General features: G+C 42.3%; 1 protein-coding gene across 6 annotated transcripts in view; it reads right to left on the reverse strand.

Moving 5' to 3' along the window:
* The window catches only part of UBAC2 (UBA domain containing 2), a 1,796,755-nt gene that overhangs the window by 545,430 nt on the left and 1,237,540 nt on the right, over positions 1-13,785 (reverse strand). For all 6 annotated transcript variants that reach the window (XM_069637022.1, XM_069637017.1, XM_069637016.1 and 3 more), the window contains one exon: positions 10,286-10,409. In XM_069637022.1, the coding sequence (XP_069493123.1) occupies positions 10,286-10,409 (124 nt within the window). The remainder of the gene's footprint in view (positions 1-10,285; positions 10,410-13,785) is intronic.

The raw sequence follows: 13,785 nt of genomic DNA on the forward strand, positions 1-13,785 counted from the left end.
TAAGAGGAGCAATTCCAAGACCCAATGGTCCATTTCAGCATCTACATATAGATTTTGTGGATATGATACAGATATGGAATGGCTACAGATATATGCTGGTCATAGTATGTCCTTTTTGTAGATAATCGAGGTAGGTCCATGCACGCCCTAATGCCTTGTGTGCTGCCAAGTTCCTTGCACACAAGGTGTTCCCCAGTTTGGGGTGTGGAGGGGTGTGGGGTGCGAGGTATTAAGCACAAGGTTTCTGCAGTTTATCACCCACATGCAAATGGCAGCTGTGAGAGATTCAAATTACTTTTAAAGGAAAGACTAGTGAAGCTCAAAATAACCTTAATAAAAAGGGATAGCTAAATTGCCTACCCCTTGCCTTATATGCCGAGAAATCAGCACGGTTCAGATCACCATGTAACTCCTCATGAGTTGGTGACTGGACGCTGTATGAGAACCCCACTTGCTCCTCCAACTAAGGTAAGAACTGATGCCCACAGTGTAGTGAAGTCATTTGGTGATGAGATGCACGATTACCCAACAACAATGACTGCAAGTTTTTCTACAGGTCAAAAACAGAAGGGAGGGGTCCAAAAGAAGCAACAAAGGTAATCAACCCAATGATTTAGAGGATTTACTGCAGCCACCTGTTTTGTACCCAGGAGACCAAATGCTAATACAGAAATGTGTGCGCACCTGCAGCACACCTCGCATTGACGTTCCCTATGAGGTGGAGGAAGTTAGTCTCACTGCAGTAAAGTTAAAAGGGTGGCGAGCTTAGCTAAGCCATACAAAGGAGAAACATTGATCCCTCCTGCAGCTGCCCGCAGTGAAGCAAGAGTATGCTAACTCATTCGATGACCAAGAAGCAAGAACAAGCATGATGAGCATAAACGCATCTTAAACAAGGGATACATCTTTTTCAAATTTGACAAAGAATCAATAGACTTACAGTTATCCTGGGAACTTTTCTTCTTTTCAAGATAGGATCAAGGAACAATGAGACAGAAGAACCGGAGCCAGAAGAAAATAAGCTAATTTCATCTTTATAATACCAATTGTAGACACTTTACACACACACTCATGTATCTTGTTTTCTCCTACATATACCAGCCTTATACAGCTCTAATAAGACGATACGCAAATATAGTGAAATTTTTCAGTAATCCCAAGAATTATCATATTGTTTTTAGAATAATAGTGGCAATTATCTTACAGTTTTTGATAAACGTGTGATCCAAAAGGAGAACAGATTTGCATATTAAAAGTGAATACAAAATGGAGAGATTTCAAAATTTCTGAAATTCACTACCATCCAGAAAGTCCATAATTTTTCATGGAGTGATAACTGTGATATCATTTTGCATTATGATTTGTGTTTTCTTCATTATTATGATGATGTTTAGAGATATCAAAAAGGACAATACAGATATGAAGGATGTTAATGAAACAACTTTTATTGTTCACACTAGAGGCACAGACAGCTTTTTCTATAATATAACTAAACATCTCTGGTCTTGATCTAAAAGGGATGTTGAGGTGAACCAAAAAATATAAATATGTATCTTGACAATTCAGCTAATTTAAAGCATAATCTATGGTATCAGCACATGAAAAAGGTCGGGAGAAGACCGTCAGATAAAGGTTATGTGTGTTCCCTTATACCTTATGCTTTGGGAACATCTCAAATATTCATAGCAACAGAAAGTTCTGTGAAAAGGGCATACTGCCTGACGCACCTTGCACTTTGCCGGACAAGAGGACAATTCCAAGGCAAAACAGCATCCATATTATGGGTGAATAAAAAGACATCTCAAAGAGAAGACAATTATGTACATGATATAAAGTCAAGAGAAAACCAAGAGACAAAGCATTGAATAATAAAATATTAACAGCTTGAAATAAAAGGAGCAGGAATCAAAATAGATGAAAATAATATGCTCCAATGTGAAGACAAGACTGGGGAGAAAAGACGAGAATGCTGGGAAAGAGGCTAGCTATGGATTAAGGAGGCAGTGCTCACTCGTGAAGGATGGATTGATGGATTGGTTGCGTGCAAAACACTAGCATAAACGGGAAAAACTGGAAGAAGTGATGAACGCAGAGAAAGAATGCAAAGACAAATGGCATGAGACTGCAAGATTGTTAACATGGGTCGACGATGGAGGGGGACCCTTGCAAATACTACCTCTAAAGAAATCGTTCTTATGTTTCAGAAATAACGGCACAATTAAAGTTGGAGAAAATCTCAAGTGTGGTCAAGTTTTTGACGTCCCAGGTATGAAGGAAGGAAGAGCAATCCTGATGGACCATTTTTAGGCCTGTGGATTAAGCGCATATATGAAATTGCCACAAAAAAGGGGAGGAGTGTGTTCATTGGTATTAATAATTATACCAGCCTTGGTAGTACCACACAATGACTTACAGATAACACATTTACATAAGATGGATGCACACCCGAGGAAGAGAAGATCGTTCAGTAGACACTGACAAAAGAGAGAAGGACTTCTCAGCAAAATCAGTAGAAGCATATCACGATATTCCAGATGAGCATAAGCTGTTCAGCAGAACAGCAGTGATATTTACATATATCTTCATGCCAGCAATTCAGACTTTGGTGAATGGTAAGTGGTTGCAGATCACCAGATGGCAGCTGCTGCAGATGATCAAAATGACAATAAAAGGGTTTAATGCAATCAGAGGAGAAATTAGGGCAATCAGGCTTATGGCCCTCCAGAACAGGTATGCCCTGGACCTTATCAGAGCAATGGAGGGAGGCGTGTGCGCCAAGATCTAGCCTTCTTGCTGTACATTTACACCTGTCCATGATTAAGACAATGGGAATCTGACAGAAGCAATAATGATGTTGTCAACCCTGCATACGAAGATGGTGGATGATGTAGATGAGGCTGAGGAGGATGATTGCTTTACATCTTTGTTTTTGTGGGTTCCAGCCTGACGTGCGATTGCCTTAAAGCTACTGTATTGCTAGGATTTTGTGTTATATGGATCATCTTGGGACAATGACAGAAAACACCCAAGAAAACTATTGGAATGAAGATAATGATTGATATAGATACTGAAACTGGAGAGCAAATGCAGAATGAAGCCAGTACTGGTGAGAATATAAAGAAAAGCACTCTTGCACCTCCAGGAACAAAGTTCTACTACCCCAAGGACCATAAAAAATATGTAGGAATTTGGATATTCTGTCCACCATCTGGAGATTGCTGCCACATGACAAGGGGTGTGGATGAACATATAAAGAATTCAGGTCACCTGAGAGGGGTAACAAATATATGGATCTCAAAGAAATGACAGTCTGAAGAAAAAACGTAGGAGGCTGAAAAAGATTTGGTAGAAGATTTTACCAGAGGGGCTAATGTAGAGGAGCAGTTGAATGCTTTCTCACAAGTCCCCGCCCCCTCACCACCGACCTATTGGACCAGACGAAGGGCTATGGATGGGACCCCTTGTGTAATCCCACTACTGCATCAAGTGTATAAGAAATGTTATGCACTCAGACAGCCATACAGAATGTACTCTCACACTGAAAGTGCGGAAGGATGCAGCGTGGAAGTATGTCAAAACGCACCTATGGACACCATGGAGCATTAAGTGAATTCGGACGAGGACAAAGTGTTGTCATAAAGAACATATATGAACCTAGGCTGAAACAATATAAAAATACTTAAGAGTGACGATGTAACTCAAGTAACAAGAGAAACATGTACGAAATGATAAAGTAGTCATGTATGCAAAAGGAAGACAAAGTAACTTGATGACTAAAGTGTAAACATGCAGTAACGCATAGAAGCTTGCTATAGAGGAATATATAATGTGGCAAGCACGGCCATGATAGGAAAATGGATGCTGGCTCATGTCGAATTCAACCAAGCTACCTCAGAGACAGACCAAGGCAGCAGAATTAGGAGATGCTGGAAAAACAGTTTGTGTGCAAAACAGCGATGAGTCGAGGCTGGTGTAGGATCAAGGATATTTCAAAGAAGGGGAGTAACACGGATAAGCCCTGAATGTAAGACATTCCTCATAGATTTAGGAAGAAGAAAACATCTGCAACAGCAAAACCTTTGGACAATAAGAAGTGTATTTAGTTTATGCAAGGTAAAGTGAGCAAGTGTCTAGAGGCCAAGGAGCATAACACCCTGCATAATTGAATACAATGGCAGTAAATAAGAGGCTGAAATTGACAAATTCGTTGTCTCTTCACGTGACTCAGAAGTTGAAAACAAGCTCTATTTGTTAGAGCCTCAGACAAAGATAGTGGTGTGCTCACACTCCATCAAATGTTCCAGGACAGTCAGCAGGCTACAAGGTAAACTACAGACAGAAGACTCTGGCTTATGGCCGACTGATGACGGATGATGTATTAATTGGGAGAACAGGGAGTAATCTGATGCAATTCAAACTACCTAGCTTTCGCTTCACGTACGTGCTCCTAAGGAGCCAAAAGTTCAAGGTTGGGATAGTATGCCAACCAATCAGTAGGTTTAGGGAGCACCCTAACATACAATGTTGCATAGACCAATCTGCTGCTATTTTGTCTGCTATAATCAGTAGTATATGTATTTAGAGGTAGTTCAAGGCATGTCCTACAGATAAGGGGCAGTCAGTTATGTATTAATTCTTATATCTTCTATAAGTAGATATGTTCCCCTAGCCAATCCCTTCCTTTGATAGGTTTTATGATTTGCCACATAGGAGGACGTCATAGATGACGCATATTGAGATATAAGACCTCTGTGTAGTCAAGATTGTATGCGAGTGTGCATGCATCAGTCCGATGCCTGTCAGTTCTCCCTGCTTTATTAAGTGAGAATAAAGTAGTACTTTGCCATATTCCTTGAGTCTGTCCGGTCATTTGGTCTGATCTTTATTTGCAATTCCATCTAGCACAAGAAACGCTTCAAGGTGCTAGAGCACATGTACTAGAGACTTGCCATGCTAGTGTGACAGTGGTGGTGGTGGGGTAAGGTTAGAGGCTGGATTGTCTCAAGTAACATGTTGATGTAAGGTTCTTTAATAAGTAACCACAAACAAGACAGGTTGCTTCTTCAGTCTAGAAGCTCATAGGGATATCTGGGATACCCAAACTGGGTACTGATAATGATAGGCTAGTCAAATATGTTGAGCATTTACAGGTAAATGATTGCTTTAACATTGAATTACTGTTTGGAGCTATTGAAGCCATATCCAATAATGTGCATCTCTTTACGTTGGGCAAAACATTATTTATAACATTCATGATTTAGTATTGTTCTTTTCTCATTTTTATATGCCATGATATTTGAGTAGGCAGAAACATTTTGTACCTTTTCAAAAATAATACACATTGAATACATACAAAATAGATCACAGTAATGCATACTGGCAGAATATAAGAAATAACAGATCCAAATCATAATATTGGTAGTCAAGCTACTGGTCTCCATTTGCATCGATGGAACTATATCATTTTACTTTTCTGTTTTGCTTTAGTTGTGAGGGGGCGTGGAGATCCCTGTATTGCACCTCCCTTTTATCTGATTTTCATTTCCCCTTTTTTCTCTCCTTCAGCTTTTGAAACTGTATGTAGAATCCTGAAACTAATCAGCCACTCCCTGATGAATGCCAGAGTGCATCAAATTGTAGCCTTGGTTATTTTAACAGCCATTTTGTAGAAGCCGGGCTACCCTATAAGTTGGGGAGATCGTTTTTTAATTCTGTATGTAGGAGATCCTTTTGTTTACCCTGCCAAGTGCTTTGACATTTTGTTTCCACCCATTTGCTGCTTTTATAGTTTTTCCTAATTGTTTGTAAAGTGAACAAGTGGCTCGATGATGCATGGGTAGATAAATGACAAATCATTTTTCTGACAGATAAATATAAAACTACACCGTCCTTCCTTCATCTGCTTAAGCTAAAGAGAACTGCAACACAGAGAAGTATGCAAAAGTCCCGTACAATTAGCAAAATGGCTGGTTAATTTACTCTATTAATTTTATTTCATTTATACCGCGCAAATCAAACAGGCCCAGAGGATGAAGGGAGAAAACAGACCAACAACCGCCAACAAATAAAACTAATCTAGCATACCTACTAAACACCAAGGAAATTATTTAAAAAGATAGGTCTTCAGTTTCTTCTTAAACTTATCCAAGGATGCTTCCCATCTGAGGTCAGGTGGGATTGAGTTCCAGAGTCTGGGGGCTGCTATATAAAAAGCACTCTTATTGATCTGAGCTAATTTAGCTCTTTGCACAAGCAACAAATCGGAATGATCTGATCTCCGATTTTTAACCACAGGCTTCTTGTTTATCCTTTCTGCCAGATATTGCAGATTCGAACCATCCAGGAATTGGCTTAGCCATTTTGTAATAGTTAGGACCATTGTCCAAGTTCGGGAGGGAGTTATTTTATTTCCATAGACCCTTATACTTTGTTTTGTCCACTTGTATATTGAATTACATTGTTTTTGGTGCTAATGTTATTTTAGCTGCAAGGTACAGTGATGTTTTTGTTATTTTGTTGTTGTTAGAACTAGCCTTTTATTAGTCTATGGCTGCCAATATGTGTGTGATTTTAAAGAATAGAATAACAAAGCACCCAGTACATTACCAGCAGCTGCATATGTTACGGAGCATGAGTTTCATTAGTCCATTTTACCTTAACCAAAACAGTATTTTCACCAGAGCCATCTTGGAAAGATAAAACATGCCTGCCAGTGCTATCGTTTATATTTGTGTATCAGATCCATGATAATGTGTCTTTTCACCGTGTGTTATCCTTCTGTGCATTGTCATAGAAGAACATTTCTGTTTACAGACTAGTGTTCATTGCAAGGCTGTGTGATTGCTTTGCAAAGTTGCTGGGATCAGAAGGAGACCATATGTCTATAATATGTATTGCTAGGAAGAAAGCAGCAGTGTCTAATTCAAACAGGGTCTATATTGGTATGCAACATTAGATCTGGGTGATTTCTGGGGCATACAGGCTGCTTGCTGATCAGAGAAATTAATACAAGAATAAGGCTGCACTGCAGACAAAGATCTTGGCAATCCTGTAGCCATTATGAAGATGAAGCATAGGGAATTGTATTCAATGACAAATATAAAATAACACGCATTTGCAAAGCCAAAAGGTCTGGCTATGAAAATGAAGAGGACAAGACTTTTTGCCATTTGGGGCTTTAAAAAAAAAGTGTTACCCTTTACAATTAGAAAGTCAGACCAATTGGCATTTGTGGTAGGTCAGACATAGGAGACAGGAGGACATGTTTGAACACTTGGTTTATTAAATAAATGAAAGAAAACCTCCTCTAAACTCTACTTCTATGATTGATTCCCTACTCTAGAAAACAACACATTTATGCTGGTCATGGCATCTCACAAATAAACACTGTCCTCTGTCAAAATCTATTCTAACCTACTATCTGCCTGCCACAAACACTGTCCTCTGTCAAAATCTATTCTAACCTACTATCTGCCTGCCACTATGAAAAGATAGAAAAAGGATTGTTAGCTTCAGCTTAGAATAGGGTTACCTCCTCTCAGTAAGTTAGCGGTGGCTGGTTTTCTGACCCCCCTCCTCCTCTGACTTCACCCCACCTACAAAGAGCTCTTAGGGTTTCATCCAGCTTTCGGCTTTGTAGAACAGTTACAAAACAAAATGTCTGTCAGCTTGCCCTTCGGGTCAAAACAATGCCTGTGTAAGGTAGAACGAAAAGTTTCTTTTTTTTTTTTAAACAATTTTTTGAGTTTCAACAGTAAGCATCCTAATAACAAGGAGTCCAGAGCAACAGAAACCCACAGTGAGCGTGTACATAATGAATGCTAATACATAAAGCAATCAAGGCAGTCAACACTGAAATCGGACAAAGTGTACAGCACACATGAAGCAAATATTGTACAAATGGTGCGCACATTTCTGGCGGCGGGCATGCAAAGGCATAGTACGGAGATACGCGGTTTCCATGTCGTGGCAACATGCCACATCTTCCAACGAAGTGCGCAGTTTGGGCGGCGGGCCTCTCCACCATGCCATAGCAACCCTCCTATGGACCAGCACAAACAACAGGCTGGTCAGCCGCCGAACCACCCACGGCAGGCTCCTTGTACACCCAAGCAAGACCACCACAGGATCCAGGCCCATGTGTTCACCCACTATCTGTGAAGTCTTGGATACCACCTCCCCCAGTAACGGGATATAGACCGACAGTCCCAGGCTAGGTGTAGAAAGTCGGCTGGACGAAGGACACATCTTGTATATGTCGACGGTGCTTGAGAAGAGTTTATGAAGGCTAGCCGGTGTGTGATAAACCTGGTGCACAAAGTTGAAAAGAATCAGCCTAGACCTGAAATTAAGGCCTACGGTTTGCGTTTGAGACCACACGGACTCCCAATCTTTATCAGTGATTTCTCTACCCAAAGCCTCCTCCCAACGCTGCATAGATGAGTCATCCTCCCATGGGATATCAGACATAAAACTATGATAGAGCTGGGAGACTAGGTGTCCCTCCCCCCATTAAGTAAGGCCCCCATTGTCGGCTGTTTCGGGAACGGTCTGAACAGTTTCTAATGTATGCCTTCCCCTGGGATGTGTCCTCCTGACTGGGATAGACCGATATTTAGAACAGTGCCCCTTCTGGGTTGTTCACCTTCTTAGCCCTGGTTATGTTCCTTTTCTCACCCCTTGCTGGAGTAGGTGATTTCTCATCCTTGGGAAGGCTACAGGCCTGTTCAGCCTTGTGGTGTTTGACAGTTTTCTCACCCGCTACTGGGGTATTCAGATTCTCACTTCGGAGTGGGCTACGGGGTCTACTTGGCAATGCTTAGTATTGCTTCTCTCTGTCCTTTTGAGGTATTTGGATTCTTAGCCCTGTGTGGGCTCTGGGTCTGTGCAGCCCTGTTTCAGCTTTTGCTTCTGTCACTCACTCCTGGGGTACTCGGAAAGTTAGCCCTGTGTTTTGTTTTGGCCTGCATAGCCCTTTTTCGGCTATTGCTTCTGTCACCCTGTGCTGGGGTATTCAGATTGTTAGTCTTGTGTGGGCTCTGCACCTGCCCAGCCCTGTGTGGCCTCACCACCTTCCAGTTGCTCCTCGTATGCTGTCACGCAACTGGTCTACAGCAGCACTGCTTGCTAGTGGAGACAGTCGCTCTGGCCCATGCAAATCTGCTGCCTTAGCTTGGCTCTGGTCGACTGTTCTGCATTGTTTCTGCCTTCCCTAGGCTTCGCCGTCAATGAGAGAGGATGCTGGTAAGTCTCGTATCCTTGTTTTGCTATTGTAGTCGGCGGCCGCAGGCTTGTCACGTTTCTGCCTTCGTCGAAGCGGCACCATTTCACTTGCTGCCTTGGGTCTCCACCCACCACGTTGACTACCTGCATCTGCACAAGCTAGTGTTTCTCCCTCTCTGGCTGATTCTCTGCTGTGCTGCTGGCATCCAGGTGCATTTGGGTTCCTCCATGGAATGGAAGGGAAGATTCCTTGGGTCCTGGATTTCACAAAGAGGCAGCAACAAATACAGGTCAGAAACCAAGCCATCCACTTTACATGGGTCCTACACACGATTGTCCTGTTCAACTCCCATATAGCCAACAAACATTGGGGACTTTGAAGTGGGGTGGAATCCTCACTTGGGCATTCCTTGTCGCCAGAGGGGGTTACTCCAATGGGATCCTGTTTGCCCTGTCCCTTAGGGAAAGTATTGTGTAGCGGCTTCATCTCCCTAGGCCCAAAGGGGGTGGCTCCCCTTACGGAGAAGGCACAAATCCCCTGGATTCATCACACTTTGCCAATGCTTATTTCAATCTGCATGTATTGTGTGTCCTTTTTGGTGAATTTGAAGGTGAATCGTTAAATGTACACTAATTCTTTGACAAACCAGCAGCTTGCTTGGATATAAAAACATACAGAAATTACTAGATCAAAAAAACCTGCCAATGTGCCCCTTTTCATCCATATGGCATCTCATTCACATCGGACTTCTGAGGCATACCCGAAACAGTGTTGGTCCCTCTTCGTAATTCCTGTCTATGAACTACAGCTAGAGGCTTACTTCTGGCCACATCCACTCACTTCATTGACCAGTATTGGTTCCGCCAATGTAGGCAGAGCCAAGCATAGTTTTATACGCTGAATACTAAATAAGAAAACAACATTAGTAACTGAATGCACACAGTGTGACCTGCAGCTATTACCCCACGTGATGCTTTACATCATTTCACCATATAGAATTAAAAGCAAAAATACAACAATCTAATAGTACCATGTGAGTGATGTAATGTAACTTAAAGCTACCTGCAGACCGACGATGTAAACCAGTGTCTTGTTGGAGACGGGGAAATGTCCAAAAACCACAGTCACCTGCACTCCTGGAATGGAGCAGTAAAATGGCACAAAGAGAGCAAATATTGGAGCAAGACTGTAGAGAGAAAACATTTTTGTTTTGGAAAATAGTAACAGTGTCATTCATATCAGCAGAAATAATTACACATTAGCAAGCATGTTTACATCAACAATAAAACAAGTTTGTGGGTTTTACTGCACAGTATACGCGATTGATAGCATAAAGAAAATAGTACACATGTATACAGAATACTAGTGGAGAGAAAAGCGCACCTTATACATCACAAACATAAGAGGCCTGGGAAATAGATAAGCTGTTCATTGAAAAGGAGGGAACGTGAATAATAAGTGGAAAAATAAACAATACTACCAAAATCACAGCATTATTAGTGGCATAAAGTGAAAATGCAAATAATGTTGAAAACCCATCTCTGATGAGTCACTTTTTTTCCATTTCAAACAATACAGTTCACAGATGAAGTCATTTAAAGTTAGACACCCAGGTTTCGGTTAGATGAAGTGTGTGGTGGTGTTAATGGCGCAACAGCAGCACTATTGCTGATTTGCCTCATATTTTGTGCCACTGACACTCTGGGGCCTTGGGGACAATTATTTAAAATCTAGTTCACAAGCTCTTTCGACAAGCACAACGAAGATTGGGTGATCTCTCACTTGCATAGTTTTATAACTCATGAAAATCAGGAAATCCAAAGTTGCCACTCAATTAGAAGGAGAAATTACTTAGCGCAATGTTATTTCTATTGATTCTCCTCCCGCAGATTCCTGATCAGAAAGATATCAATTCCAGCGCCAGTTGCACGGGAATACATTTAGACAAAGAGCGTCTGTTTTGCCTTGATGCTCCAGACAGGACATCAGTCCTCGTTTATATACCACATCACTACGCCCCTGTATCTCAGTTCCCCACCTTTTTCCCCTTGAGCTCAGCCACTGCAGAGGAAGATCAAATGATCTGGCTGAAAAAGACATAACTCATACGAAAAAGAAAAATCCTGACAGGGCTTATTGGTCTGCACGATTAGAAGTCATTGACACATCTTGGCAATTTAATGAAGATTGCCCAAGTGCATAGCGCAGAAAGTATTGATTCTATTTAAGAGACAGAGGCGAGCATTATGCTTAAACTCCTTTATTACTGCTTCCAACAGCTTTTAAAACCTTCAACTTTTTCTTTCTTTTTTTTTTAACAGTTTGAAAACTGCAAATATGAGAATAAAACAAACAAAGCATAGAGAGAAAATGTAGCCAAAACTACAGTCCCCATGAGTCCTTTCAGCATAGTAGTCCTGAGCTTATATCCTGCTGTCCAATCAGGACTCTCCCAGAAGTACAAATCCCTGCTGCTGTAGGTCCCTTCGTCTTCGTTTTAGGTGGTGCTTTAACACTCTAACAGTCTAAGAAACAGGCTTAGGTAACTTATATGGCCCTCTTTTGCTTGTGTTGTCCTGCACTTCACCAACTTTAAGTACATTCCTTTTCAATATTCGCCCTGCCGGCTCTGCGGTTGACTAATCTCGAGTACTCTTCTGATCCTCTCCTAAGTGGAAAGAGATGAACAAGTTACTTCTTACCTGGTAACGTTCTTTCGATGGGATGTTCCTCCGACGTAGTCCTCATCTTTGATAATTCGTCTCCAGCTTGCTGGCCTCGAAAATGTTTTCTCTGTAGAGGGTGCTGCGCGTCGACGTCCGCTGAGTTGGTGTCCCTCGACAACCACCGTATCGGCGCCGACTTCACCATGCCCATAAATAGTCACGCGCGGCGTCCGTTGCTCAGTTCCGTTTTGTAGCATAAGATAAGTCATGCCTGAATTGGTTATTGACCTTGAAGGAGCGTAAACTGCAACCACAAGGGAAGTATTACTGCGGGGATGGATGGGAGGGGCGATAAGGAATATGTCGGAGGAACATCCCATCGAAAGAACGTTACCAGGTAAGAAGTAACTTGTTGTTCAAAGGGATTGTGTCCTCCGACGTATTCCTTATCTTTGATAGACTCCCATAGCAGTGGCATGTAATTGGAGGTGGGAGTAATAATGTCATGTATCCCTTTTAGGAATGAACCGAATGTAATACGGCTTTGCCAAATCTGGTCTCTTGACTAGCGGAGGAATGCAGGTTGTAAAATCTTGTGAATGTATGTGTGGACAACCATGTGGCAGCCGCACATATGTCTCGGACCGGTACCCCTCTTTGGAGGGCCGAAGAGGCTGCTATACCCCTGGTTGAATGAGCCATAAGATTCTGGGGTGGCTCTTTCCCTGCCAGTTTGTAACATTCCAGAATGGCCAAAATAATCCACCTGGAAATGGTCTGTTTTGTTATGGGTAGTCCCAACTTGAGACCTGAGTAGCCTACAAACAGTTGGTCTGCTGATGTAAAAGCTTAGAGCTCGCCTTGAGTCCAGCCTATGTAGCCTTTCTTCCTCTTTCCCCGGATGGGGAGGAGGGTAGAACGAGGGTAAGGTAATTCTCTGAGTGATGTGAAATTCAGAAACCACCTTTGGGAGGAAATTAGGCTTCACCTGTAGGACAACTTTGTCCTTATGGAAAATTGTATGGGGGGGGGGGTTTACAAGATAGAGCTTGTAATTCGCTCACCCTCCTAGCAGATGTTAGTGCTACTAATAGGACAGTTTTAAGAGTTAGAAATCTCAGCGAACAAGAGTGAAGTGGTTCGAAGGGAGTACCCATTAGGAAATTTAAGACCAAATTTAAGTCCCATAAGGGAACTTGGAATGGTCTTGGAGGATAGACATTAGTTAATCCCTTGAGAAATGTTATTATTAAGGGTAGTTTGAAATACGATGGTTCCTCCGCAGTGCACTTGAAGATTCATAGCGCCGTGAGATAGCCTTTTACAGTGCCAACTTGAAGGCCCGAGTTTGCCAAGTAGAGTAGAAACGATAACACCGTTGGTGTACCACATGAAAAAGGGTCGATATTGTTCTTTCTACACCAGCTGTAAAATGTGTTCCAACGGCAGCGGTATAAAGACTTAGTTGCTGACCTTCTGGCCGAAAGCAACACCTCCATGACGTCATCAGGGAGGTCCCAATCCTTGTACCTCAACCTTTCAGAAGCCAAGCGTGAAGGTTGAGGGTTCTTATGTGTGGATGGAGAACCTGACCTCCCTTCTGCGAGAGAAATTTCTCTTTGAGTGGAAGACGGATTGCAGGGCAGATGGACATATCCAGAAGGTCCGGGTACCACGTTCTCCTGGCCCAGTCCGGGGCAATTAGGATCATGGTTTTCCGGAATCTTCTCAACCTCCTGATCATTTGAGGAATAACAGGGACTGGTGGAAACGCGTAAAGGAGTGGAAACTCCCAGTCCACCACGAACGCGTCCCCTAGAGCTCCTCTCGGGGGAAATTCCCTTGAACAGAACAGATCGCACTTCCTGTTGGCACTGGTGGTGAACAGATCCACCC

The sequence above is a fragment of the Ambystoma mexicanum genome, chromosome 7p (genome assembly GCF_040938575.1).
Source record: "Ambystoma mexicanum isolate Mex_15411 chromosome 7p, UKY_AmexF1_1, whole genome shotgun sequence".
NCBI lineage: Eukaryota > Metazoa > Chordata > Amphibia > Caudata > Ambystomatidae > Ambystoma > Ambystoma mexicanum.